General features: G+C 45.2%; 1 protein-coding gene and 1 non-coding gene across 4 annotated transcripts in view; both read left to right on the top strand.

The window, feature by feature from the left end:
* The first annotated feature begins 545 nt into the window (after positions 1–545).
* On the top strand, positions 546–616 carry TRNAG-GCC. The gene has a single exon. It is a non-coding gene; the product is annotated as a tRNA-Gly (tRNA).
* Positions 617–807: 191 nt separating this feature from the next.
* Positions 808–27,436, top strand: part of KATNA1 (katanin catalytic subunit A1) — a 65,100-nt gene continuing 38,471 nt past the window's right edge. The window contains exons 1-3 of one of the 3 annotated variants that reach the window (XM_044289579.1): positions 808–938; positions 12,170–12,333; positions 24,789–24,946. In XM_044289579.1, coding sequence (XP_044145514.1) covers positions 12,175–12,333; positions 24,789–24,946 — 317 coding nt within the window. In that variant the 5' untranslated portion in view covers positions 808–938; positions 12,170–12,174. Of the gene's footprint in view, positions 939–12,169; positions 12,334–12,631; positions 12,656–24,788; positions 24,947–27,436 lie in introns of those variants that run through there. The other 2 variants (XM_044289580.1, XM_044289581.1) reach the window with 2 other exon arrangements.

Here is a 27,436-nt window from a genome sequence, read left to right as displayed (position 1 = left end):
GGACAAGGACAGGCAATGTTACAATGGAACCACAAAAAAACGGATCTCACACGGATGTCATCTATTTTGCAGACCGCAAAATACATACGGTTGTGTGCATAAGCCCTTAGGGAGAGATATCGGTGCACTATTGGATGTGTTCAGTGTATGGAAATTAGACGTGAAAGTCAGCTCACCGGAGGACACACGGACATGCATGCAGAAAAGCACATAGAGATTCCACGTATGTATTATATGCTATGACTAAGACTACGTTGCTAGCCGAAACGCGCCAACTATTTATGTTTCCTGTGATTTTCAAATAAAGACTTCAGGATTTGGATGCTGCTATGCACCAGAAACTCAGTGTAAAATGGGCAAAGTTCCCACAAACACACACTGACATTTTGGAGAAAGACTTCCCAAAGGAGTGGGAGCTGTATACACTGCAACAAGGAAAGTGAACTCCACATTAATGCCTATGAATCCAGAATATGATATAAAAAAAATCCTGTGGCTGGACAATGAAGATATCCTGTGAGCTCAGCCAGTGTTCTTCATAGTAAGCATTGGTGGTTCAGTGGTAGAATTCTCGCCTGCCACGCGGGAGGCCCGGGTTCGATTCCCGGCCAATGCAGCTGAGTTTTTATTTTTTTCCTTTTATCAAGTTGCTTGGTTTGCAATAATATTTTGCCTACATTTTATAATTAGTAAGTGTGAAGAGACATGTGTGTGCCCTGACAACACTATAGCTGCGCTGGGAGAGTTCAGCTCCGGGGGGAACATGAGGACTGAGGTCATGAAGGAGGAGGACAGGGAGGCCGGAAGTGACGCAGCCGCTCGGTTTGAATGTGTGAGGAGGAGGCGGTGTTATGGAGGTGAGGAGACAGCAGGGAACAGTGTAGTCCCGGCTACTTTCAGCACTACTTCCCGGTCACGTCAGTCAGGACGCCTGCCAGGTGATGTATTCATATTAGGCGTCTATTGTGCTCAGCCGCTTTCCCTGTGCCCCTTTTATCCCCATACATTCACATGTGCATCGCCTGGTGTCCGGTACGTGGAGCCCGGGCATGGGATTTCTCCAGGCTAGCCTTGTCTATCAGGAACATGGCTCTGATTGTCTAGGGCTGGACAGGGTCAGTAGGCTGTGCTGCTAGTAATCTGCTGTCAGGTTCATGCTCCCTTTCCATTGTTGTCTATGGCATTGGCATTGCTGCCCACTATGAGTATGCCCCCTGTGTCACCAGGAGAACTAGCTGACCGTTATGTATAATGTCATTGTGAGGGAGAATACTTTCAGATGTTCATGGGTATGAATTATTTTTAATCTTTGAGCCCTAAATGCTGGTAATGTATGATCCTATCCCCCATCTGTATGTGTAAGCTTGTAAGCAGTCCCCCCCCCCCCCCCCTTTCCCCAAATATCCGAAATGTGATACCTTCAGAGATCATGGAAATATATGTGCATCTTAAAGGAATCGTCAAGAGGAAACCAGTCCTGTAACAGAATAGATCAGGCATACTCAATCTGCGGCCCTCCAGCTGTTGCAAAACTACAACTCCCACCATTCCCGGACAGCCTACAGCAGGGCATGGTGGGAGTTGTAGTTTTACAGCAGCTGGAGGGCCGCAGGTTAAGCATCCCTGGAGTAGATGATTACTTCCCTGGCAGATCCTCTTCTCCCGGCCGGGCCTCTGTTTTCCTGCCTGCAGTGGAGATGTCATGTTGACAACATGTGAACGCTGCAGCCAGTTACTGGCGTCAGCAAGTGCACTGAAGAGGTCAGTGATTGGCTGCAATGGTCATGTGATTTTAATGTGACGTCACTGCGGCAGATCTGCTGGGTCATCTATTCGTTGTTACAAGTCGGTCTCCTAAGTTGTCCGGTTTCCTCTTGAAATTGGACAACGCTGTATACCTAAAATAGTCTCCAGATATCTGACAGATGCCACAAGTGTGCGCTTTCTGCGTAAATTTGGGGGGTGTCTGCCAACATGCCTTTTGATTTAGCTGTACTGGATGGCGTAGTCAATGGTGCTTTTCAGCGCAGAGAAACATGAGACAATACATGATTCTTTTGTATGGGACCCTATGGGTGACACATGGCATATTGTGCCACATGATGGAAAATTTCCCTGGCGTGTGCGCCATGAGGAAAGCCCAAATATGTGATTAGAGCCTTTACAAGCCTTTTCAGGAGAACCTGAGCAACAGTGAAATGTCTTGGGCTACTTTCACACTGGCGTTTTGGCTTTCCGTTTGTGAGATCCGTTAAAGGCTCTCACAAGCGGTCCAAAACGGATCAGTTTTGCCCTAATGCATTCTGAAGGGAAAAGGCTCCGCTCAGAATGCATCAGTTTGCCTCCGTTCCATCTCCATTCTGCTCTGGAGGTGGACACCAAAACGCTGCTTGCAGCATTTTGTTGTCTGTCTGACGAAACTGAGCCAAACTGATCCGTCCTGACACACAATGTAAGTCAATCGGGATGGGTCAGTTTTCACTGATACACTATGGCACAATAGAAAACGGATCCGTCTCCCTTTCAATGGAGTTCATGACAGATCCGTCTTGGCTATGTTACAGATAATTCAACCGGATCCGTTCATGACGGATACATGCGGTTGTATTATTGTAACAGATCAGTTTTTGCAGATCCATGACGGATCCGCCCAAAACGCGAGTGTGAAAGTTGCCTAAAGTTTTATGAGCACTAAAGGCCCTATCATACCAGGCAATTGTCGGCTAGATCATCATTAGCCATGATCTGGCGGTGTAATACCACTGCCGATAGCCTGATCACTCGTTCATCAGGCATTCGCAATCTTTCAGCAGTTTTAAAAATGTCTAATCATGATCTGCTGCCGACAAACAACCAGTCAGTATGGGGACGAGCGATGGCATAAGCGATCACTTGTCCCCATGCTTTGGAGGAGATCGCTGCATCCAATAGCAGCAGCCTCCTCCACTGGGAAGGAGCGCTTCCCTCCCAGCAATCGTCCGCCTGGTGTAATACAGCCCATAGCTCCTAATCCAAGTTCACTAACATCGCTGTAATCATATGTCTGTAACCCTAGGTTCAGACCTGAGCGCTCTGTATGCGCGATTGTACGGGCGTTTACAATCGTGCATACAGAGACAAGCGAACACACATTGTCGCGCGTTCCCGAATATCTATGTACGGGAACGTGCGACAAAACGCCCCAAAAAAGCTCAAGAACTTGTTTGAGCGTCGGGCGTTTTACAGCACGATCGTACACGCTGTAAAATGCCCAGGTGAGAACCATTCCCATAGGGAAGCATTGGTTTCTCCTTGTTGAGCGTTTTACAGCGCGTAGGAACGCGTTGTAAAACGCTCAGGTCTGAACTTAGGGTTATAGTGGAGTGCGGGCGCTCGGCTATCTCTGGCCGAATGGAGCCACAGCGCATTTGTGCACGCCACGCCTTTCAAACAGGGTAACGCAAGCCCCCATTCTCATGATCGGCAGGGGCCCCAGGCCTCCCATCAGTGGATTGGGGATAAGGTGTAATAGGCCAAGCCCTTTACATTCACTACAAATGAATGCTTTGGTTGAAATCGAGTTGAGGATCTTGGACAAAGGACCCGCACTTCTCCCATTAATCTCAGAAGTAGGGAATATGGGTTTTCCAAGCACATTTTATGTGATGCGTTCTCCAGGTTCTGTTTTTGGAGTAACCTTTAATTAGATAAGTAGCCTAGAATGATAAGTTTGGTTTTGGAGAGGGAACAAAGGACACCAGCTATGAACGCAGTGCTTTTCATCCGCCCATTTATTTATTTGCTTAGTGGGAAGCTTTATGAGAAAGGTGCTGCCCTGGCTGTGATAGAGGCGGCTCAGCCTCCCGGATCCTGTTCATGCATGTTTACTGGGAGGGACATGTTCTCAGCATGACATAGCCTCGTCTGCAAAGGGACATAGAAAGTTGTTTGCAGACTCAAACTGGTGACATATGCAGCATTTTTGTGTGTCTTATCTGTGAAAACCCTCTTAAGACTTAAAGGGGTTGTCTCAATTCAGCAAATGGCATGTATCATGTAGAGAAAGTTAATACAAGGCACTTACTAATGTATTGTTATTATCCATATTGCTTCCTTTGCTGGCTGGATTCATTTTTCCACCACATTATACACTGCTCGTTTCCATGGTTACGACCACCCTGTAATTCATCAGTGGTGACACTGCTTGCACACTTTAGGAGAAAGAGAGTGCACATAGGCTGATGCTTTTTCCTACAGTGTGCAAGCACGGCCATTACTGATGGATTGCAAGGTGGTCGTAACCATGGAAACAAGCAGTGTATAATGTGATTGACAAATTAATGAAGGAAGCAAAGGATTATAACAATACATTAGTAAGTGCTTTGTATTAAAAGCTGAACTTGGACATATCCCGGTTTTCACCCCGGCAGCCCCCCTGATAAGAGCATCAGAGTATTTCATTGATCCAGCGCAGGGCAAAGGCGGTACGTCACCAGATCTCCAGAAAAAGCCCTTCTACTGCGCATTTCAGCGCAGGACAAGGGAGAGCATCATGTCAGAGGAAGGAGGGGATGTGTCTGGGTTCAGCTCTTTCTCTACATAATAATTGCTATTTGCTAAAGTGACACAAGCCTTTAAGCCTTAGAATGGATTGCTACTGGGCCTGTAGAGAATGTGGCTGAGGCAGCGTTCCCATCTACGGCAGAAAGCATCCTGCCAGATTTTGCCAGTTCCAGCATTGTCTGATTCTGTAGTTCACCATCGGATCCCCATTGACTGTAATGCGGTCCGACAGTGATCCAGCTGCTCTCCAGCATAAATTTCGGGTTTCGGACAGACAAATACCACTGTATGCAATGGTTTATGCCCTGCCGACTGCCGGCATTTGAGTCGGATCAGCTTGCCGCAGATGTGAACACGGCCTAAGGCTTCCTCCATACATCAGTTAATCCTATCCATTAACTTTAATGTGTATATTCACACATCAGTGGTTTGCCTTATGTCAGTGATTATGGATCCCTCACGCACATTATAGTCTCTGAATCCACGGACACAATGCAGATGCCATCCGTGCCTGGGTGTTCCTATCAAAGACAGTTATAGTACATCCTTCGTATACATGGTAATTGTCTCTAGAACTGGGATCTGCAGTATCCAGCGCCGAGAGCTCTGTGCTGTACTGTTTCCGAAGCAGAGTCAGAACTGCGGACGACGCCGTAACTTGTGACCTGCCTGTGCTGTAACCTTCCTTCAGCAAGTTCAACTGTAAACCCAGCCACCCCTTGCAGCCTGGATGTGGTGAAGCAGGAGAGGGCCAGGAGACCTCTTATCGAGACCACATATGGGTTAAATGCTATGGATTTTCCAGACTGGAATTACAGTAGCAGCAAAGTGGATCCGGTTTAAATAGGCATTTACATTCCGCAGCATGGTGGATTTCCACCACGGATATTGCTTTTTGCAATGATCAGGAGGAAATCTGCTACAAAATCGCAAGAAAATCCACCTTGTGTGACCATAACCTTAAAATTTCTGGGAATATAAAATAAAAATCCAAAATGTCAGAATATCATAACCTGATAAACTCCCAGCCTGTGTGAAATCTCATTCATCTGTATGTAAAATATGGGCAGTGAACAGAAAACACAGCTTAAAAAAACGCATCAAAGAACAGCGATCGTCTATGTGAAGTGGCCTTGGTCCATCGCTCTGCACACTGTACATATGGTAGCAGGGTATTGCCTTATTCACAAGCCAGGGTCGGACCCCCACAATCTGATATTGATGGCCTAACCTGAGGATTATGCTGGAAACCACAGGGGCTCATAACCTAACTTGACCCAGGTCTGAGGTGAATTTAAAATGTCACTTTTATTGGTGAGCATTAAAACGGCTGTGAGCCTTCCACAGGTTTAAAAACCCTGTTCTTCACTCCGGTGTATGATGGAAGTGACTGCTAAGGCTCCATTCACACGTCCGCATCCGTTCCACAATTTTGTGGAACGGGTGCGGACCCGTTCATTTTCTATGGGGACGGAATGGATGCGGACAGCACACAGTGTGCTGTCCGTATTTGTGGATCTTCGGGTCCACAGCTCCGCAAAAGATAGAACATGTCCTATTCTTGTCCTCAGCTGTAGACAAGAATAGGCATTTCTATAGGGGTGCAGGGCGGGTGTGTTGCAGGTCCGCAGCACACCAGGGACGTGCTGACTGACTAATCCTAAACTTCAGCTGACTGTCTGACTTATACAACGGCGACCTGTTTTGCCAGTATCCTGGCTTCTTCAGGGGTACAGTCAGAGTTGAGGGCACTAGCCACATTCGGGATATAAATAACCCCTAATCCTTGATCGAAGGAGAAATGTGCCACTCGCGTAATTCAGGGGAGGTCAGACTGAAGAAAGAAAGCTGTCAGGCTGGGTTCACACCTGAGCGTTTTTACAGCGTGTTCCTACGCGCTGAGAAACCAATGATTCCCTATGGGAATGGTTCTCACCTGGGCGTTTTACAGCGTGTACGATCGCGCTGTAAAACGCCCGACGCCCCAAGAAGTACATGAGCTTCTTTGGGGCGTCTCGTCACGCGTTCCCGTACATAGACTTTCGGGAACGAGCGACAACGTGTGTTCGCTTGTCTCTGTACGCGCGATTGCAAACGCCAGTAAGATCAGATGTGCACAGACTTGTACGTAACTGTACTATTGCACACTATCAGCTAACTGCGCATGACTTGCGCAGATTTGATACATATGAAAATTAACCTGAGATGAGTCCAGCGTGAAGGAGCCCAGCACCTCCCCGCATCCTCCAAATCTCCTCCTTGCTCCCCAAAGTCAGAAAGCTAGAGCACCGCAATCTCGCGATTCGCGAGCTAGCGCATGCACAGTTAGTTCCCTGAGGCTGATGAGAGCACAGGGAAGGAACACTATAACGACCCTGTGCATTGACTTCAGAGCAATCAGTTATTGACATAATGTCAGATAGTATTAGCTGCAACTCAGATGTATATGTGTGTTAGTGAATAAACTGACTCCTAACACAATACTGTATCGATCACTGCCGTGTGAGAGGAGAGGGTGCACATCTCCACCACCCTTAGCAGTCACTCCCATCATACACTGGAGTGGAGAACAGGGTTGTGTGAGGCCACATGCGCACAAACGTATTTAGCCCCATAAAAAAAAAAAAGCATGTCCTATTCTTGTTAGTTTTAGGCATTGTTACAATGGATCCGCAAAAAAAATAAAAATAAATGGCCTACGGTTGTGTGCATGTAGTTAGGCTACAGCCTAAAAAGGCTCACAGCCGTTTTAATGCTTACCAATTTTTATTTTTTATTTTTTTGTGGATAGGATGCAGACCCATTAATTTCAATGGGTCCACAAAAAATGCGGATAGCACACCGTTTGCTGTCCGTATCAATATGTCTGTTCTGTAGCCCCGCAAAAAAATAGAACATGTTCTATTCTTCTCCTTTTTAGGCATTGTTACAATGGATCTGCAAAATAAAAAAAACTGGCTTACGGATTGTTTTGTGGAGCTGCAATTTGCCGTCGTGTGCATGTAACCTAAAAGTGAAATTTTAAATTCACCTAATTTTAAATTATGAGCCCGTGGCTTCAAGCATAATGTTGTAAATGTACCTTTACCCAGGTTAGGTCATTTTTGTTTAAGACTATCCTGAGGATAGGACATAGATATTTAGATCTGGAAAACCTTCTAACATTCTCTGTACATTGGGTTTCTGCGCTGAACCATTTACAAGCTTCATAGCATTATTAGGGATCAATGTTCGACCTTATAAGTAATAGACTGGCTCTCTTCATTAAAGGGTACCCGAACCTGGACTTTTTCACTGAAGTTCAGGTGATTTTATTATTTTCCGTTATAACACGGTTATAGCAGAAAATAATAGCATTCTTAAGACAGAATGCAAAAGAGCCATTTTGGGGTAAAAAAAAACAACAAAAAAACAACAACTCGCTTCATCCACTTGATCACGCTGCCTTGTATCTTCTTTCAGCAGGACCTGCGATGACGTCACAGCGCTCACCACGTCATCGAAAGTCCTTCTATCTTTGTTCAGCAGGACCTGTGATGGCGTCATAGCAGGTCTTGCTAAAAGAAGATAGAAGACACTGTGGCAGCGTGATCAAGTGGATGAAGTGATTTTTAAAATATATATTTTTTAAAAATTTAATCCCCTAAATGGCCATATTCTTTTGCATGCTATATTAAGAATGCTATTATTTTCTGCTCTAACCATGTTATAGGGGAAAATAATAAAGTTCGGGTCCCCATTGACTTCAATGGGGTCGGGGTCTAGTTCGGCTGAACACAGGCGAACCCGAACTTCCACGGGACACCTTCCCTCTCTAACTCAGCCCAGTCCTCCCTCCGCCCTGTCGGAGCCCGCGGAACCCGCCTTGGCCTCTCCCATTTCTAGGGCGGCCGCTGACTTAGCCCAAGTCTCTCGGGCCGCCATGACCTTCATGGAGCGCTTCCCAGTTGTTCCCACAGAGGACGCTCAACCACTAAGAGGCAGCGTACACAGCAGCATCCTTCCTCGGATGATTCTGCTTACCCTCCTCGCCAAGAGGCCCGTTCAGACACTTCCCCTCCTCGCAGGGAACATAGATTGGAAGGGGAAAGATCCAGTTCTGACGAGGACACAGAGCTGGAGCCCTCGCCCAAACTGTCCACTATGGTGGCAGACTTGGTGGCGGCGGTCCGGGATACGTTTGATATCCAGGGAGAATCTCCCTCCGCTGGTAGTCAGAAATTCCCTATTTTCCACTAGAGGAAACCTCAAATGGTTGTATTCCCCATACATGGCGAGTTCGACAAGGTCCTCTCTAAGGTCTGGGACCGCCCGAATCACTGGTTTTCTTCCACGAAACGTATGGATACTCTTTATCCATTTCCTGCAGAAAATGTGCAGCAGTGGTCTTCTCTTAAGGTTGACCCATCGGTGGCCAGATTGGCTACTAATACAGCCATTCCTGTCTTGGACGGGATGCAGTTGACAGGCGTTTGGATTCTCTGTCCAAAGCCATCTTCACTCTGGCAGGCACTGGCCTGCGGCCCGCTTTCGCCTTGGCCTGGGTATCCAGAGCGCTTTCCGTATGGTTGTAGCGCCACCATCAGGACCTGGCGGAGCAGGATGCCTCTGCGGACACCTTAAATTTTGTCCTCCAGATGTCTCAGGCGACAAAGTTTCTCTGCGAAGCTTACCTTGATGTTTGCATTCTTTTTGCGCGTATCTCGGCCCTTTCGGTCACACAGTGTAGAGAAGTCTGGTTGAAGGTTTGGGACGCTGACGCTTCTTCTAAGCGTTCCCCCCCCCCCCCCAAGACTTTTTGGTGCTAAGCTGGACGAGATAATCTCGGGCGCGACGGGGGGCAAGAGTACTAACCTGCCCCAAGCTAGATCCAAGCGCACCTTTTGGAGGTCGGTACTCCGATTCTAGGAACCAGTCCTTTCTTCGCTTCTCCTCTTCCAGATCTGCGGCGGCCCCCTTCCAGGGTGGCTCTCAAGACTCCCGTAAGAAACCTGCCTTTAAGCCCCAGCCTTCCTGGCGCCCGCGGCCACAATCAGCCCGTCCTGTTGCTCCCAAGCAGTCTTCCGCCTGAAGGGGCGCCCCCACCTCTTACGGTGGGGGGCCGATTGCTCTTCTTTCAACGGGTCTAGAGAGATCATATCCAGGACGCCTGGGCCCTGGAAATTGTAACATCTGGTTACAAAATAGAATTCGCTTCCAGGCCTCCGTAGTGTTTCTTCTCAGGATCCGGTCTGGGCCTCGGCTTTTTTGCAGGCGGTCTCTTCCCTTTTGAGGGGCTTCTCGGACTCTGTGGTGAAGACCATGATCAAGGCCAGAAAACCAGTTTCATCCCGTATATACGATCGTACCTGGAAGGCCTTTTTTGTCTTTTGTGAGAAACTGGGCGTTTTTCCCCTTCGTTTCTCGGTTTTGGTGGTCCTGTCCTTTTTCCAGTCGGGTCTTGAGATGGGGATGTCGTTGAGCTCTCTGAAGGGTCAGGTCTCTGCTCTGGCTATTTTTCTTTCAGCGATCCCTGGCTCTGCTCGGTCCAGTGAGGACCTTCCTACAAGGGGTGGCACATTTGTATATTCCTCCCCTGCCCCCCCTGGGACTTGAACTTGGTTCTGTCTTCCCTCCAAGCGGCTCCCTCTGAACCTTTTGAGGGAGGTTTCTTTGATTCTTCTCACCTGGAAGGTGGTCTTTTTGGTGGCGATCACCTCGATCAGGAGGGTATCGGAGCTGGCCGCGCTTTCCTGTAGGGAGCCCATTTTTGTCTTCCAGCAGGATAAGCCCGGTCCCTTCATTTTTGCCCAAGGTGGTCTCCACCTTCCACCTTAATGAAGATATAGTCCTGCCCTCTTTTTTTCCATCTCCGGCGAACCGCAAGGTGCGCGCTCTCCATTCCCTGGATGTTGTCCGGGCTCTGCGTGTGTACCTGTCGGTTACTGCTTCTTTCCGCTGTACGGATTCCCTTTTCGTGATTCCGGAAGGGCCTCGTAAAGGTCTGGCGGCTTCCAAGGTCTCGGTAGCTCGATGGATTCGGTCGGCTATTGCCACAGCTTATTGTGCCCGGTGCAGGGTTCCCCCAGCTGGGGTTATCGCGCACTCCACCAGGGCGGTGGGGGCCTCCTGGGCTAGGCGTAATCGCGCCTCGGCATCCCAAGTTTGTAAGGCGGCCACCTGGTCTTCCTTGCATACCTTTTTACAAAGTTTTACCAGTTGCACTCTTTGGCATCGGCTGATGCTGTCCTTGGGCGCAAGGTATTGCAGGCTGTGGTTCCTGTTTGACCACTGGGTGTTTTTCTCCTGAAGGTGCTGTTTTTTTCCCACCCCATGGACTGCTCTAGGACGTCCCATGGTCTGTGTCCCCCAATGGAATGTGCGAGAAAAGGAGATTTTTTGTGACACTCGCCTGTAAAATCTTTTTCTCGTCATTTCCATTGGGGGGACACAGCTCCCTCCCATTCTTACCTGTTGTAGGAAGGGTTGGTTTAGTTCTTCGGGTCCTGAAGGTTTTCGGTCCGACGGCGGTATTCCGTTCTGGTCTCTATGGCTTTGGTCTCCTTCTCCTACTGCTTTTGCACGCACTGGGGTCCTCCCAGTGAAACATGGGGGTATAGCCCAGGGAGGAGGAGCTTTCTTCTTTTTTTATTTGCATAGTGTCTCCTCCTAGTAATGACCTAGGCTATACCCATGGTCTGTGTCCCCCAATGGAAAAGACAAGAAATAGATTTTACAGATGAGTTTCACAAAAAATCGCAATTTTAAAGCCATTATGCACATTTCTTTTGGCCACTGCGGAGGCAGAATTTGTTTGCACAATATGAATAGTTCCATAGTCAGAAGCCATACACAGCTGCAGGTTTTACCCGGGGTGCAGTTTGGCAAGGACACTGCGTGCTCCCAGGAGCATGTGGCGCTTCAGCAGTGTACCTTTGCCAGCACGCATACATTGCACGAGCACTTGTGTGGCTTCCCTGTGAGTCATTCTTCTTCACCATATTTTATTTTATTGCTTGTCGTCTACAGGTGGTTGCTCAGCAGGACAATGATAAGTAATGGTTGTCACATTAGTGCAATTACCTGAGCTATTCATTAAACATGCACTGTGTGAAGAAGGCTGTATGTGAATGTGCCCTATATGTGAGCTCTGCGAGTTGTCTCGTAGTCCTACCTATCCCTCCCACGCTGTATCTGTACACTGAAGCTTGTCAATCATTTGTGGGCGGGATAATCAGGACTCCCAATGTCTTGCCTAGGAGTCCTGTCCAATCCGGCTCACATATAGGGCACGTTCACATACAGCCTTCTTCACACCGTGCATGTTTAATGAATAGCTCAGGTAATTACAGGTGCTTACATACTGTTCTCTACTGACAGCTCGGCCAAAACGAGATTTTGGTGTGATATTTTAAGGGATACAAGATCGCATTTCGTTGCCTACATCAGGGGTCAGCAACCCCCTACTGTTGTAAAGCTGCCAGTCCCAGCATACCCCATTCACATCTATGGTAGTATGCGTGCAGAGAGGTGTAGTTTTAGAACAGGAGGCATTCCGTTGGTTGCTGACACCTGTCGTACAGACAAGGACGCCATTGAAAATTATATTTGGCTAATATTACCTCTATTTTTATTTTATTTTTTTCAGTGAAGATGAGTTTGCTTATGATAAGTGAAAATGTGAAACTGGCGCGAGAGTATGCTCTTCTGGGTAACTACGATTCCGCCATGGTTTACTATCAAGGTGTGTTGGATCAGATGAACAAGTACTTATATGTCAAAGACACCTTCTTACAGCAGAAATGGCAGCAGGTAAGGATCTACAGTATATGATTCCCTTTGACATTACCTAGGTCATAGAGCAGAGAAATGAGTAAATCTAGTCAGAGGCTTCACCTCTTTTCTGGCCTCAATACATCGATTTCTAGGATTGTGTGGGGACAGTACTGGAAAGTGCCAAGCAAATATTACCAACCGGTTGCTGGACAAATATACTTAGAAGCAGTGAAGAAAAAAAGCCCTGGTAATGGAGAAAATGTTTGCCTTTTGGAAAGATTTCTATATATTTATTGAGAGCAACTACAATGTTTTTTTCTCTCCTCCAACATAGCATCATAGGAGATGAGAGAAGTAGGTAAGAGCGTACGACATTGTCCAGATATTGTCTACATGCATGCTTTCTCATAACTAGTTTGTCTTTGGAGTTCTTGCAGCATTTATTAGCATGGATTTTGTGTTTTTGTTTTGTGGTTTTTGTCTTGTTTTTTTCTCTCCAAAGCAGCCCTGTTGAATGTTAATGGTGAATCCTATGAATGTACAGATCAAAGGATAGGAAATAGATTTCCAGTGAAATCTTTTAGATGACTGCTCAAATTTACATTGAAAAGTGGTCTTCTAGACTAGAAGGAAAATAGCCAGTATGTTTACTATTTTATTATACCGGTAAATTCAGTTCTTATGGTCCCGGCTTAATAGGAACATTGCAATTTTACCATGGACCGCACTGTTAAACTATCGCAGTCGCATGTTTAAGTCCCCTAGGAGAATAAAAATTATCTTAAAGAAATTATAATAAAATTTTTAAAAAAACAATATAAAGATTTTAAATTTAAAATATCCCCCTTTACTAAATGTACAAATAAATTTAAAAAAATCATCATTGCTATTACTGCATCTGAAAATGGCCTGAACTGTCAAAATATACAAGTATTCATTCCGTACAGAGAAAGCTGTAACCGGATAAAAATCTAAATGCCTGAATTGCTGTTTTTGGTCGCTTCACCTTCTCAATTTTTTTTTATAAAAAGCGATCAAAGAGTCATGCATATCCCAAAGTAGTATCGATAAAAAAATACTTATTACTCGATGAACAAGAGCCCTTACAGTTCTTTAGACAGAAGACAAAACAAAAAAATATAAATTGTTTACAGCACAAAGGGGTTGTTCAGGATTTTGATATTGATGGCTTAGGATGGGCCATCAACAGCAGATGGGCACCCTCACATGCCGCACCCCAGCCCATCTCTCTGTCCATTGTGAGGTGGATGGAGCTGGTAATTGCAGCACTACTGCCATAGAATTGAATGGGACCAACTCTATCCCCTACACATTGGGCAGAGCTGCATAGTTGTGGCACTAATTGGCAGGGTTTCAGACCCCCGCTGATCTAATATTGCTGGGGGGTTCCTCGGGATAGGCTATCTAGTGTCCAGTTTCCCTGCAGTAGCAACACAGATGAAATTAAGCGTGAGGGCTCCTTCACACAGACAATTTTCATAGGTTGTTTTCTTGTTTTAATTTTATTAGATTTGTACCATGCATATTTATTTATTTTTTTAATTTTTTTTTGTAGCTTGTCAATTCCTTGACAAAAAAATAACTTTAACAATTTAGATTCCCTAAGACTCGAGCATATTTAGTTTACTTTCACACTCGCATTTGGTACTGATCCGTCATGGATCTGCACAGACGGATCCGTTCAGATAATACAAACGTCTGCAACCGTTCAGAATGGATCCGTTTGTATTATCTTTAACATAGCCAAGACGGCTACGTCTTGAAAACCATTGAAAGTCAATGGAGGATGGATACGTTTTCTATTGTGTCATAGAAAACCAACCCTGTTGACTTACATTGTGTGTCAGTACGGATCAGTTTGGCTCAGTTTCGTCAGACGGACACCAAAACGCTGCAAGCAGTGTTTTGGTGTCCGCCTCCAGAGCGGAATGTAGACTGATCAGAGGCAAACTGATGCATTCTGAGCGGATCCTTTTCCATTCAGAATGCATCAGGGCAAAACTGATCCGTTTGGACCGCTTGTGAGCGCCCTGAACGGATCTCGCAAACGGAAAGCCAAAACGCCGGTGTGAAAGTAGCCTTAAACTTTTTTTTTTTTGCCTCAAACCAGGCAACCCCTGCTGGTCGGTTGTCTAACTTTTTGAACTTTAAAGGGGTTGTCTCATCATGGACAATGGGGGCATATCGCTAGGATATGCCCCCATTGTCTTATAGGTGCGGGTCTCTCCGCTGGGACCCACACCTATATTGAGAATGGAGCCCCGCAAGTAAAGGAGGGCCCACTGCACAGGTGCAGCCGCCCTCCATTAATTTTCTATGGGGCCGGCGAAAATAGGCGAGCGCTGGCTCGGCTATTTCCGTTGGCCCTGCTCCATAGAAATGAATGGGAGCGGGGCCGCGCATGCCCGTTACTGTCCCATTCACTTTATGGGGCGCCGGCTTGGTGGCCGGACCGGAGTCCTCCAGCCACCACCTTGCAGGGCTCCATTCTCGATATAGGTGCCGGTCCCAGTGGTGGGACCTGCACCTATAAGACAATGGGGGCATATCCTAGCGATATGCCACCATTGTCCATGATGAGACAACCCCTTTAAGTATTGTTTTAATGCTCGCTCCCTTCAGCACCCTTATGCTCCGCATCCTGTAAACTTCTGGACAGACAGGCTTATGCGCTATGCTGCAGAAAATGATTGGCCACAGCAGCGACGTGTCTCCCATTGGCACGTGACCCTGCAGTGGCATGATGCTTGAAGACCCATCACCGCTGAGGCCAGTCATGGACTGCAGCACCGCATGTGGCCCCCTGTGTCCAGAGGTTTACAGGACACAGACAGGCAGACGCTGAAGAGAGCCAGGGACCCAAGGAGCAGGCGAGTATGCCTTTTCCTCCAGGTACAGCACGCTGCTGCCACCAGTTAACAAACGCCTTTATTGATGCTCAGAATACCCTCTGGACTCTAAACATTTTAAGACCATTTGGGACTATTCTATGGGGGGTTTGAAGTAAAGTGAGAATCCAAATTTAAGAAACTAGCCTCTTTTCTGATGTTATAATGTCAGTAGAATAAGAGACAAATTTAGCCTTTAAATACACTTCATAATTGTGTTGTAGGTTTTTTCATATCCGATAGCATATTTGCCCATCTCTACAATAACCATGACATTGATTTTATGCTTGGATCCTTTATTCATTAGACTGGCATGTTAATGTGTTTGTTTTTTATGTCTGTCATTTGGCTGTTCTCTTTGCACCCACATGCGTTCATTACTGAACCTGATGGGGCACATCCAGCGTGGTTCACTGCATGGGAATGTTTCTGCTGTGCGCACGTGATTACATGTCCCGACCAGTAAGTCTTATCATTGCCACATGGTTATGTCATCCTGGGCATCGGTTGTGTTGGATTTTATAGGTGTTCAACTTTACTGCAGAAAAGAGCATTCTCCCAAATCTGTCTTCAACCTGAATTATCAAGACATTAGGGTATGCTTCCATGTAGCATAAAGGCTGTGGATTTGCAGCAAGTAGCAGTAAAGTGTGTAAAATTTAGAAGGCTTTTGAAGATTTAGAATCTGCACATATGACTTAGTGCCAGGGCCGGGACTAGGTATTTTGGTTGTCTATGCAGAGCAGGCAAATTGCAAATTTCACACTGACACAGGTATAACCAATGTAAATCCAGTGACTTACAGGTGACGTCTCCACGGATTTCAGTTGTTCACTTTCCTTTTCCTTTTTTTATTTTTGTTTGGTCCAGACAGATTTTACATTAGGGCCGAGGAGATTCAGGTTACACCTCTGCCTTCACCTTTTTGCTTCTGCTGTCCATCTCCACTCTTCATAGCAGAAATCCTGCAGCCCCTTTAATACTGACATTCTGTAGTTTCAACCAATACTCTGCCCGCTGCTTCCCTGTGTGCCCACATTACTGTACTGACAGTGCTGCCAATGGCTCCAAATTAGAGTTGCGCCGGGTATTGAAGTATCGATACCCAATCAATACTTTTGTACCTGGATCGATCCGATACCAGGATTTACTACTTTACAATGCCAAGCTGCGCTACTGCGCAACCTAGTATCAGTTAGAGAACATGGCACGCGCCACTCACAGCGGGCCATGTTCTCCTCAGCAGCACAGTGGAGAAGGAGGCAGTCCCTCCCTCCCCACTGTGCCACTGCTGCCACCAATGAGAACATAGTACTGAGGAGGAGGGGAGGGGCTGTGGCCACTGTGCCACCAATGATTATAATTCACCCATTAATTGAAATATAGATGGCGTCGGGTGCTGTCAGCAGTATCACATACCCAGCCTCTATGACAGGGCATGTGATCCCGCGAATTAACCCCTCAGATGCCGCACCTGAGGGGCCCTGCCATAGAGGGCAGGTGCCGGGTATGTGATTCTGCCGCTGGCACCCGCTGCCTATATTTGAATTAATGGGTTAATTGTATTCATTGGTAGCGCAGTGCGCCCCCAACCACCCACCCACCCTAGTATTAGTCATTGGTGGTGCAGTGGCCACAGGGTCCCCTCCTCATTGGTGGCAGTGGCAGCTTCCGATTGGAGCACCAGCAGTGAAATCAAGGGGGTCCAATTGGTTACCATGGCAGCCAAGACTCTACTGAAGCCCTGGCTGCCATGGTAAGCTCTCTGCTGCTGTGATCACAAAGCACAGGGCAGCAGGGACAGTGTGAAGTCCTATTCACCCTAATAGAGCTCTATTAGGGTTGATGGGACAAGGGATTAAAAGATCCCAAGTTCTAGCCCCTAAGGGAGCTAATAGTTATTCAATAAAAAGTAAAAAAACGAAATAAAAAATATTAAAAGTTTAAATCACCCCCTTTCCCAATTTTACATATAAAACATATAAACAATAAAAAATAAACATATTAGGTATCGCTACGTCTGAAAAAGTCCAAACTATAAAATGTTAAAAAAAATATCTTCTATGCGGTGAACACAGTAACCCCAAAAAAATTAAAAACCACGCTATTCACCATTTTTTTTGTCGCCTTGTGTCCTGAAAAAACTGGATAGAACTGTTCTATTATGGGCCAGATGTTTGATAAAATGTGGAAAGCACGTGGGTTTTTTAGTGTTTTATTTTTTTACGCGTGATATCGAATGGTTTCGAGTATCGCAATACTTTTTTTTTTTTTTTGTGGTAAATGATGGGCCCAAGGCAAACTTTAGGCATCAGACCTCGGACCCCAAATTCATATGGTACCCTATAAGCTCCTTCCTTCTATAAGCTCCTTCTCTTAAATGCAGACCTCAGATCAGACCCCAAACTAATGTGGCTCCTTATAACCACTACCCTTTAAATCAGATCTCAGATCAGACTCCAAATTTGTGTGGCACCATAAATCATCAGATCCCTGCAGACCTCAGATCCAACCCCAATATCTGTGTCCCCCCCCCCCCCACTCAGATCCCTGCAGACCTCAGATCAGACTCCAAAATTCACGTGCCACCCTCCTCCCAGATTCCTGCAGACCTTAGAATCGGACAACCCCCCCCCCCACCACCCAAAAAAAATAACTTGCCTCGACAGCTCTGCCACTCTGCATTTCGAGTCTTCTTGCTGATCTTCACTGTTATGACATCATCTGCACAGCGTTAGGTAGGAGGGCACGTCTGCCTACACTATGACCTGACTGTACTAAGACTGGACTCTGTGCGGGAGGCAGCTAGGAGAAGTCCAGGGAGAAGTGATGCACTCGCCACTCCCTGGCTTGAAGCTCCTATGTACTAATGAGCATTTCCACAATGGAAGCGCTTGTTTGTAGCCATTACAAAGTTGTTGTTTTTTCACTAGTTGCGCCCCTCTCTGAGGGTAGTGAGGTGGCACCCTAGGCGGGCGCCTACCTTCCCCCTACCCGTCGTCCTGGCCCTGTGTGGTGTAGATTTTAAATTCACAGCATATTTATTTATGCTGTGGATATCTGCCGCAGATTTCACCCTTTGCAGTGGAGAGTGAAACATGCATGGGGATTTCAGTGTTTCTGCCCTGAAATCCACTGCAAAAGCTGCACAATTTTATGTTGATTTTGCTGAAATCCATAGCAGACTCGCCATATAGGAACTTACGATCATACTTCTGAACACTAGTACTGAAGCTGTCGAAACTCTCATTTGCACTGGTAAGTTGTAACCTCTGTTCCTCTCCTCATTGATATAGATAGTTTTATACAAAGGGCTCATGAACACGAAACGTATTTTTTTTTTATCATGTCCATTCAATTTTTTTTTTTTTGCAGCCTGTATGCGGAACCATGTACTTCAATGGGGCCACAAAAAAAAAGACATTCCGTGCCATTATGCAAAAAAATAGAACATGTCCTAATATTGTCGGCATTACAGTCAAGGATAGGCCTTTTCTATTAGGGGTCAGCCTGAATGAACACGGCCGGTATCCGTGTTTTGCTGAACACCGTGTGCATGAGCCCTAAAGGTGCATTCACAGGACCGTATGTATTTTGCAGATGACGTCCGTGTGACATCTGTGTTACATATGTGACACAGTGAGGGGTTTTGTCTGGGAACGCAGGTATTTTCCTCCCAACATGTGCGGCTGGGCTATTTTCCAGCCAGGTGAGGTCAAATACCGGACCGGAGTTTAAGTGCTGGTCTGAGTTTTGGCAGCACCTGGCTGTCCTTTTAAAAAATCCTTTTATAATATGCTAATTAGCCTCTATGAGCAGAGGGGGCGTTGTTCCTGCTCCTAAAGGCTCCGTTCTCCACCATTGTCGCCTCCCTCCAAGTCCTGATTGACAGGACCAGGGAGCGCTTGCATCTGTCTGCTAGCCCTGTGCTCTAATGAAATCTCGCGGCATTCAGTATTTGGCGCAGTGAGGAAGCTGGCAGCCTGCGAGCGTCTTTCCCTCACCGCGCCTGCACCGAATGCTGAACGGGGCGAGATTTCATTAGAGCACAGCAATGATTGTCTGTCTGTTTTTTGCTGATCCATAGACTTCAATAGGGCCATGTCTTGATTTTCACTGACAAGTAAAGGACAGTTATTTTTTTTGTTTTGCTGAGCCATGCAATGGAAAATACCGTATTTTTTTGCCGTATAAGACGCACCGGCCTATATGACGCACCTAGGTTTTTGGGGAGGAAAATAAGAAAAAAATTTTTTTTTACCAAAAGGTGTGCTGTGTGTTTGGTGGGTTTGGAACTAATGGTGGTCTGTGGATGGCACTATTACTGGGGATCTGTGGATGACAGACACTGTTATGGGGGGGATCTGTGGATGACGGACACTGTTATGGGGGGGATCTGTGGATGACGGACACTGTTATGGGGGGGATCTGTGGATGACGGACACTGTTATGGGGGGGGATCTGTGGATGACGGACACTGTTATGGGGGGGGGATCTGTGGATGACGGACACTGTTATGGGGGGGGATCTGTGGATGACGGACACTGTTATGGGGGGGGATCTGTGGATGACGGACACTGTTATGGGGGGGGATCTGTGGATGACGGACACTGTTATGGGGGGGGATCTGTGGATGACGGACACTGTTATGGGGGGGGGGGGATCTGTGGATGACGGACACTGTTATGGGGGGATCTGTGGATGACGGACACTGTTATGGGGGGATCTGTGGATGACGGACACTGTTATGGGGGGGGATCTGTGGATGACGGACACTGTTATGGGGGGGGATCTGTGGATGACGGACACTGTTATGGGGGGGATCTGTGGATGACGGACACTGTTATGGGGGGGGGGGATCTGTGGATGACGGACACTGTTATGGGGGGGGGGGATCTGTGGATGACGGACACTGTTATGGGGGGGGGGATCTGTGGATGACGGACACTGTTATGGGGGGGGGGATCTGTGGATGACGGACACTGTTATGGGGGGGGGGATCTGTGGATGACGGACACTGTTATGGGGGGGATCTGTGGATGACGGACACTGTTATGGGGGGGGATCTGTGGATGACGGACACTGTTATGGGGGGGATCTGTGGATGACGACACTGTTATGGGGGGGGATCTGTGGATGACGGACACTGTTATGGGGGGGGATCTGTGGATGACTGACACTGTTATGGGGGGGGGGATCTGTGGATGACGGACACTGTTATGGGGGGGGGGATCTGTGGATGACGGACACTGTTATGGGGGGGGGGGATTCTGTGGATGACGGACACTGTTATGGGGGGGGGGGGATCTGTGGATGACGGACACTGTTATGGGGGGGGGATCTGTGGATGACGGACACTGTTATGGGGGGGGGGATCTGTGGATGACGGACACTGTTATGGGGGGGGGGGATCTGTGGATGATGGACACTGTTATGGGGGGGGGGGGGGGGGGTTCTGTGGATGACGGACACTGTTATGGGGGGGGGGGGATCTGTGGATGATGGACACTGTTCCCTCCCAGCCCATAACTGTGCCATCCACAGATCCCCCGACGCTCCAGTATACTAATATAATAGGTCTTATTCAATTAATAGTTATTAAATATGCCCCTTTATTCCTAATAGTACCTTAAATCCTAACCGCTTGAGTACAATGCCGGCAGGCAGGCCGGGCGGCCGGCGCGTCACTCACTGACGTCACTTGCCTGTGCCGCCTGTTTCATTCATAAAGTAGGCGGCGCAGGCACGTGACATCAGGGAGTTACGCTGCCGCCCGCCCGGCCTACATTGTACTGAAGCGCTTAAGATTTAAGGTACTATTAGGCATAAAGGGGCATATTTAATAACTATTAACTGAATAAGACATATTATATTAGTATACCGGAGCGGCGGGGCTATAGTACAGTGACTGCACTGCCCCGCCGCTATTGCCAGCCCCCAGCTCCTCCTCCAAGTCCCTCCCCGAGTCCCCGCTTGCTCTTGCGATGTAAAACTGACAGCATTCGCCGTATAAGACGCAGGGGCATTTTTCCCCCATTTTGGGGGGAGAAAAAGTGAGTCTTATACGGTGAAAAATACGGTAAGTACCCCATAGAAGTGAATGGGACAGCATCTAATCTGCAAAAAATCAGATCTGCATTTTTGCGGACAGCATACAGCCAACTGAAAGAGCCCTGAATCAGTTTTTTTCGACTCCATTGTCCTTGTCCACAAAATGGACAATATAATTTTTTTTTTTTTGCGGGGCTACAGGACGGACAAACGATGTGGACAGCACACGTTGTGCTGTCTGCATTTTTTACGGACCCGTTGAAGTGAACGGGTCTGCACCCTATCTGCAAAAAATGCAGATCGGATGCGGACTAAAAATACGGTCATGTGAATGCACCCTAAGGCTACATTCACACGACCATATGTGTTTATTGCGTTCCGCAAATTGTGGATCCGCAATACATGAATACCGGCCAGCTCTATGATAGAAATGTCTATTCTTGTCTGCAGACAAGAATAGGACATGCTCTATCTTTGTGGGGCTGCAGAATGGAACTACAGATGCACATAGTGCCGCGGAACAGATGCAGACCCAGAATTAGTCATGTGAATGTACCCTAAGGGCTCATGCACACGGCCGTTTACCAGCTGTGGCTGTATTGCGGCCCACTTGAATGGGTCTGCAATTCCGGAGATGCGGTGCAGTGTGGAAAGGAAGCACTATGGAGTGCTTCTGTGGTGTTTCTGTTCATACCTCAACATGTTGTGTTTTTTTTTTTTTTTTTTTTTTTTTTTTTTTTTTTTTTTGTAGACCCATTAACTTGAATGAAGCCACGGAACAGGATTTGCGGGGAATAATAGGACATGTTCTATCTTAGAACGAAAATACGGAAACGGAATGCACACAGAGACACTTCATTTTATTTTATTTTTTTGCTGACCCATTGAAATGAACGGTTCAGTATAAGTAACGCATACTGAACTAAAAAAACAGCCTGTATACTGAACACAAAAAAAAATGTTGTGTGCATGAGCCCTAACTGTGAGGAGAAAATATGGAAATAGCATATTAACCTGTTCTGGACACATAACAGGATCTCACAGGCAGGAAGCTGTATGAGTAATACACACAGTATTACTCATGCAGCCAATGCATTCCAATACAGAAGTATTGGAATGCATTGTAAAGGATTAGACCCCCAAAAGTTGAAGTCCCAAAGTGGGACAAAAAATAAAGTGAAAAAATAGTCGTCGTCCCCCACCCAAAAAAATAATAATTTAAGTTTCAAGTAAAAATAAACAAAAACGTAATTTTCCCCAAATAAAGTAAAAAAAAAAAATTGGTAAAAAAATAGGGGGCGGGAAGTAGACATATTAGGTATCGCCGCGTCCGTATCGACCGGCTCTATAAACATATCACATGACCTAACCCCTCAGATGAACACTGTAAAAAATAAGATGTGCTAAATAAAATTAAAAAAATTGTCACCTTACATCACAAAAAGTACAACAGCAAGCGATCAAAAAGGCGCATGCCCACCAAAATAGTACCAATCTAACAGTCACCTCATCCCGCAAAAAATGAGCCCCTACCTGAGACAATCGCCTAAAAAATAAAAAAAGCTATGGCTCAGAATATGGAGACACTAAAACATCTTTTTTTTTTTTGTTTTGTTTTAAAAAAGCTGTTATTGTGTAAAACTTACATAAATTAAAAAAAAGTATACATATTAGTCAGTATCGACCAGCTCTATAAAAATATCACATGACCTAACCCCTCAGATGAACACCGTAAAAAATAAAAACTGTGCCTAAATAAACCATTTTTTTTGTCACCTTACACCAAAAAAAGTGTAATAGCAAGCGATCAAAATGTCATACGCAACCCAAAATAATGCCAATCAAAAAGTCATCTCCTCCCGCAAAAATCATGCCCTACCCAAGATAATCGCCCAAAAACTGAAAAAACGATGGCTCTCAGACTATAGAAACACTATAAAACATAATTTTTTTGTTTCAAAAATGAAATCGTTGTGTAAAACTTACATAAATAAAGTATACATATTAGGTATCAAAAATGCTTTATTATGTAAAACTGACCAAAAAAATTAAGTTGTCATCTTTGGTATTGCCGCGTCCGTGACAACCTGGTCTATAAAAATACCACATGATCTAACCTGTCAGATGAATGTTGTAAATAAAAAATAAAACCGGTGCCAAAACAGCTATTTCTTGTCACCAAAAATCATATGTACCCTAAAGTACCAACAAAACTGCCACCCTATCCGGTAGTTTCTAAAATGGGGTCACTTTTTTGGAGTTTCTACTTTAAGGGTGCATCAGGGGGGCTTCAAATGGGACAACACGTACAGTGGTTTACGACCACATGGGGTGTTTCTGTAAACTACATAATCGGAGCCATAAATATTGAGTTTTGTTTGGCTATTAACCCTTGCTTTGTAACTGGAAAAAAAAATTATTAAAATGGAAAATCTGCCAAAAAAGTGAAATTTTGAAATTGTATCTCTATTTTCCATGAATTCTTGTGGAACACCTAAAGGGTTAAAGTTTGTAAAATCAGTTTTGAATACCTTGAGGGTGTAGTTTCTATAATGAGGTCATTTTGGGTGGTTTCTATTATGTAAGCCTCACAAAGTGACTTCAGATCTGAACTGGTCCTTGAAAAGTGGGTTTTTGAAAATTTCTGAACAATTTCAAGATTTGCTTCTAAACTTCTAAGCCTTGTAACGTTGCCAAAAAATAAAGCATTCTGAAAATGATCCAAACATGAAGAAGACATATGGGGAATGTAAAGTAATAACTATTTTTGTAGGTATTACTGTGTATTATAGAAGTAGAGAAATTGAAACTTGGAAAATTTGGGCAAATTTTTTTTATTTTATTTTTATAAATAAAAATGATTTTTTTAACTATATTTTACCAGTGTCATGAAGTACAATATGTGACGAAAAAACAATCTCAGAATGGCTTGGATAAGTCAAAGCGTTTTAAAGTTATCACCACAAAAAATGGCCTGGCCTGGTCCTTAAGGTGAAATATGGCTGTACCCTTAAGGAGTTAACCAGAATTATTACAGAGTGCCCTAAATGCCTAAAAAAAATACTTTTTATTACATCAGTTAAAAAATAACATTTTGCAAATTGGAGTATATGTATCATTGAACATGGAGGGGGGGGGGGGGGGGTGTACACGCTCACCGTCTGAGCTGCCAGCCTGAAATAAATCTAGCAGAACAATTGGCACAATGAATGGGGAGCTCTCTGGATCCATGTGAGTTATGAGGCTGTTTTTAGCTTTGTTAGAAAGAGTGTGTTATGTACTGTATGATGTCTGATTTTCATTATTTTAAAATTGCCTAATGCCTTTGAGATTTAATTTAAACATCTCATTTCCTTGGTCACATCTACATAGAGATGAAGTATTTTTGACAAAATGTATACTCTTCTTTTGCACAATCCCAAAGTGTCCACCTCTGCTGGTTTTGTTCTGGTCATCAGTTTGTACAATTGAATTGTCTAAAAACAAGGAAACTTTGCATATTCGGTGATCCAAGGTTGATCTAATTGGCAGGTTTGGCATGAGATCAGCGTGGAAGCTAAACATGTGAAGGACATTATGTCTACACTGGAAAGTTTTAAGTTGGACAACTCTCCTGTGAAAGCAGCACAACATGATTTTCCAGCTCAGGACGGAGAGGTCTGGTCATTGCCAGTGCCAGTTGAACGTAGGTGAGCTGAAAGTTAATTTATTGCACTGCATACAATAAAAGATTCAGGTATGTGCTTGTTTTCATGTGAATGTTGACTATACACCATGCAAGAAAAATGAAGTAAATCATTTGAAAATTACCTTTCTGCTATAATTCCAATTTAACTATACTAATTACACAAAATAGTTGTACCGTTCATATCCTTTTGTTTGGGACATTAAGTAATGTATGTTTAGATATAACGCTCTAGGGCATGTACCTTTTTCATAGAGCCCTCAAGAGTTCTAAACCTACTCCTCACTGTGAACGTGTCTTGTCAATTAGCATGGAGTCCAGTTCAAAAAATTTGACCACCCTTGGATTCCTAGCAAATTTTTGTAGTGGAACCAGAGACAGTCAAAAGAAATCAGATTTTCAACAAGATAATATTTTAAGATGGACTACACCTCAAATGTCTGAAATTTACATCTAATGAAGTGGACAATTATCTTACAACACATGGGTTAATTTCTCATAGTTATTCACTTTATTTATTGAAGGGGTTATCCAATACTATAAAAATGTCCCCCATATGCCAGGCCCCTCACAGTGTACTTACCCCGCTCCTGGTTGGTCCCCGCACCGCTGCTGCAGCATCTCCCTGTGCGCGGATAAAAGCATCCTCTGTCGGGGGGGTATAAGCCAATGGCAGGAAGGGGACGAGCAACCCTAGCATCACTTAATCGCTGAGACATATGTCAACCAAGGGTTGGGAAGAGGAGTGAAAAACCAGAAATCTACACATTTATGTAAGAATTAATGTTTTTATGTCCTAAGAAATCATCTAGGGATGAGTGAACCCGAACGTCACCGGGTTTGTGTTCGGGTGCTTTGGGAAAACGAAATAAAACGGAATTGGTAGATAGAATGCTAAACGGAAACTTTTAAGAGGCATTCTGTTTTGATCCATCATAATAGAAGTCTGTGGCAAAGCACAACGGATCCGTCTGGTTTCCGTTATGTAAGGACATTGTTTTCAGTCCAGCATAACGGAAACAAAATGGTTCCGTTACACTCTGCCATAGACTTCTATTATGACAGATCAAAACGGAATGCCTCTTAAAGGGTTCTGTTTTCATTCCGTTATATTCCGTTTTCCCAACCCACCCGAACACTGAACCTGGTGAAGTTCGGGTTTTTTCATCCCAAATCTAAGCTTTTTGAAGCAGTCAACAGTTTTCTGTGTGACTCAGGAAGGAGACTGTTCTACAGAAACACTTATGGAGAAGAAGCCTTGTCACCTTTTTGAAAGCTGAACTTTTTATTTTATTTTTTCTCCAGACAGAGGCTGTACGCTTTGTTTTTGAGGGAATTTATCCTGGAATTGTTTTCACCATATTTGTTTGTATTGGCCATCTACATATTAACACAAATTAATAATTTTCCATTCTTAGACTAGTGTTCAGCAGACTTGCATTTTCAAGTTCAGCATACAAGATTCGGGTTATCTAAGAATCCTGTTATGGATTCCGCTACCACAGACCATAACGGAATTCTATGGCGGCATGCACCACGGAAGCCTATGAGAAGTATTCCATATTGCATTCTGTCATAATAGAAGTCTATAGGATGTTGCAGGCAAGGTTTACAGGCAGTGTGCTATAGCAGGCCTTGTAGCCTTCACAAGGCCTAGGGCTGTCATAGCAACTGATTAGAGCCCATTGCTTTTGTCCCCTTCCTCTGTCTAACCAGTCAGATTCTGAAGACACTGTTTATTGCAGCATCCAATGGAGTTAAATGTTCAGGATTGGAGATATCTGTGCTGCCCAGCGTCAGCTATATTACACAGATGGCACCCGCTGTGTATAGAGCGGGATCTGCTTGTGAGTCTGCTGCATACATTTAGAGTGCATCATCTAATTACAGTTATATTAATTGCGGTGTGCATGCATGTGTATGGATACATTAAAGGGGTTGTTCCATCTGCACACTTATGACATATTAATAGGATATGCCATCAATTTCTGATTGGTGTGAGTCCTTTGGAATCGACTTCTATTACAAGTATGGGGCCCTCTGAGAATGGATGCATGCGCAGCTAACCGTCCATTCACCATTTTCGTAAGTCCAATAACCATATATGGAGAAATTGCGCATGCGTGACTTGTTGTCCATTCATAGCGGGGTCCCACTTTTGAGATAGGTGTGGATCCACCTCTGGAACTGCTATTGATATGCCATAAATATCCAGATGAGACAACTTTTTCCGTGATATGAGCCTAATATGCTACAGATATGGCGCATCTTTGAATCTTCTTCTCCTTTTTGGAATATATGGTTTGCGTGCAGAAAATAGGCAAAAATCTCCATGTGAAAACTTTGTTTTTGTCAGTCAAAATACTTTTGAAAAGGTGAGCACCTTGTATAACTGCAGCCTGTGACCTAAACATGGTCACATCTATGAGAAAACCATGTCACTGCGAAATACAGTATTATTACTACAGTAGATCTGTACCTCACAAAGGTTGCC

The sequence above is a fragment of the Bufo gargarizans genome, chromosome 4 (genome assembly GCF_014858855.1).
Source record: "Bufo gargarizans isolate SCDJY-AF-19 chromosome 4, ASM1485885v1, whole genome shotgun sequence".
NCBI lineage: Eukaryota > Metazoa > Chordata > Amphibia > Anura > Bufonidae > Bufo > Bufo gargarizans.
This window is presented reverse-complemented; position numbering and strand designations above follow the sequence as displayed.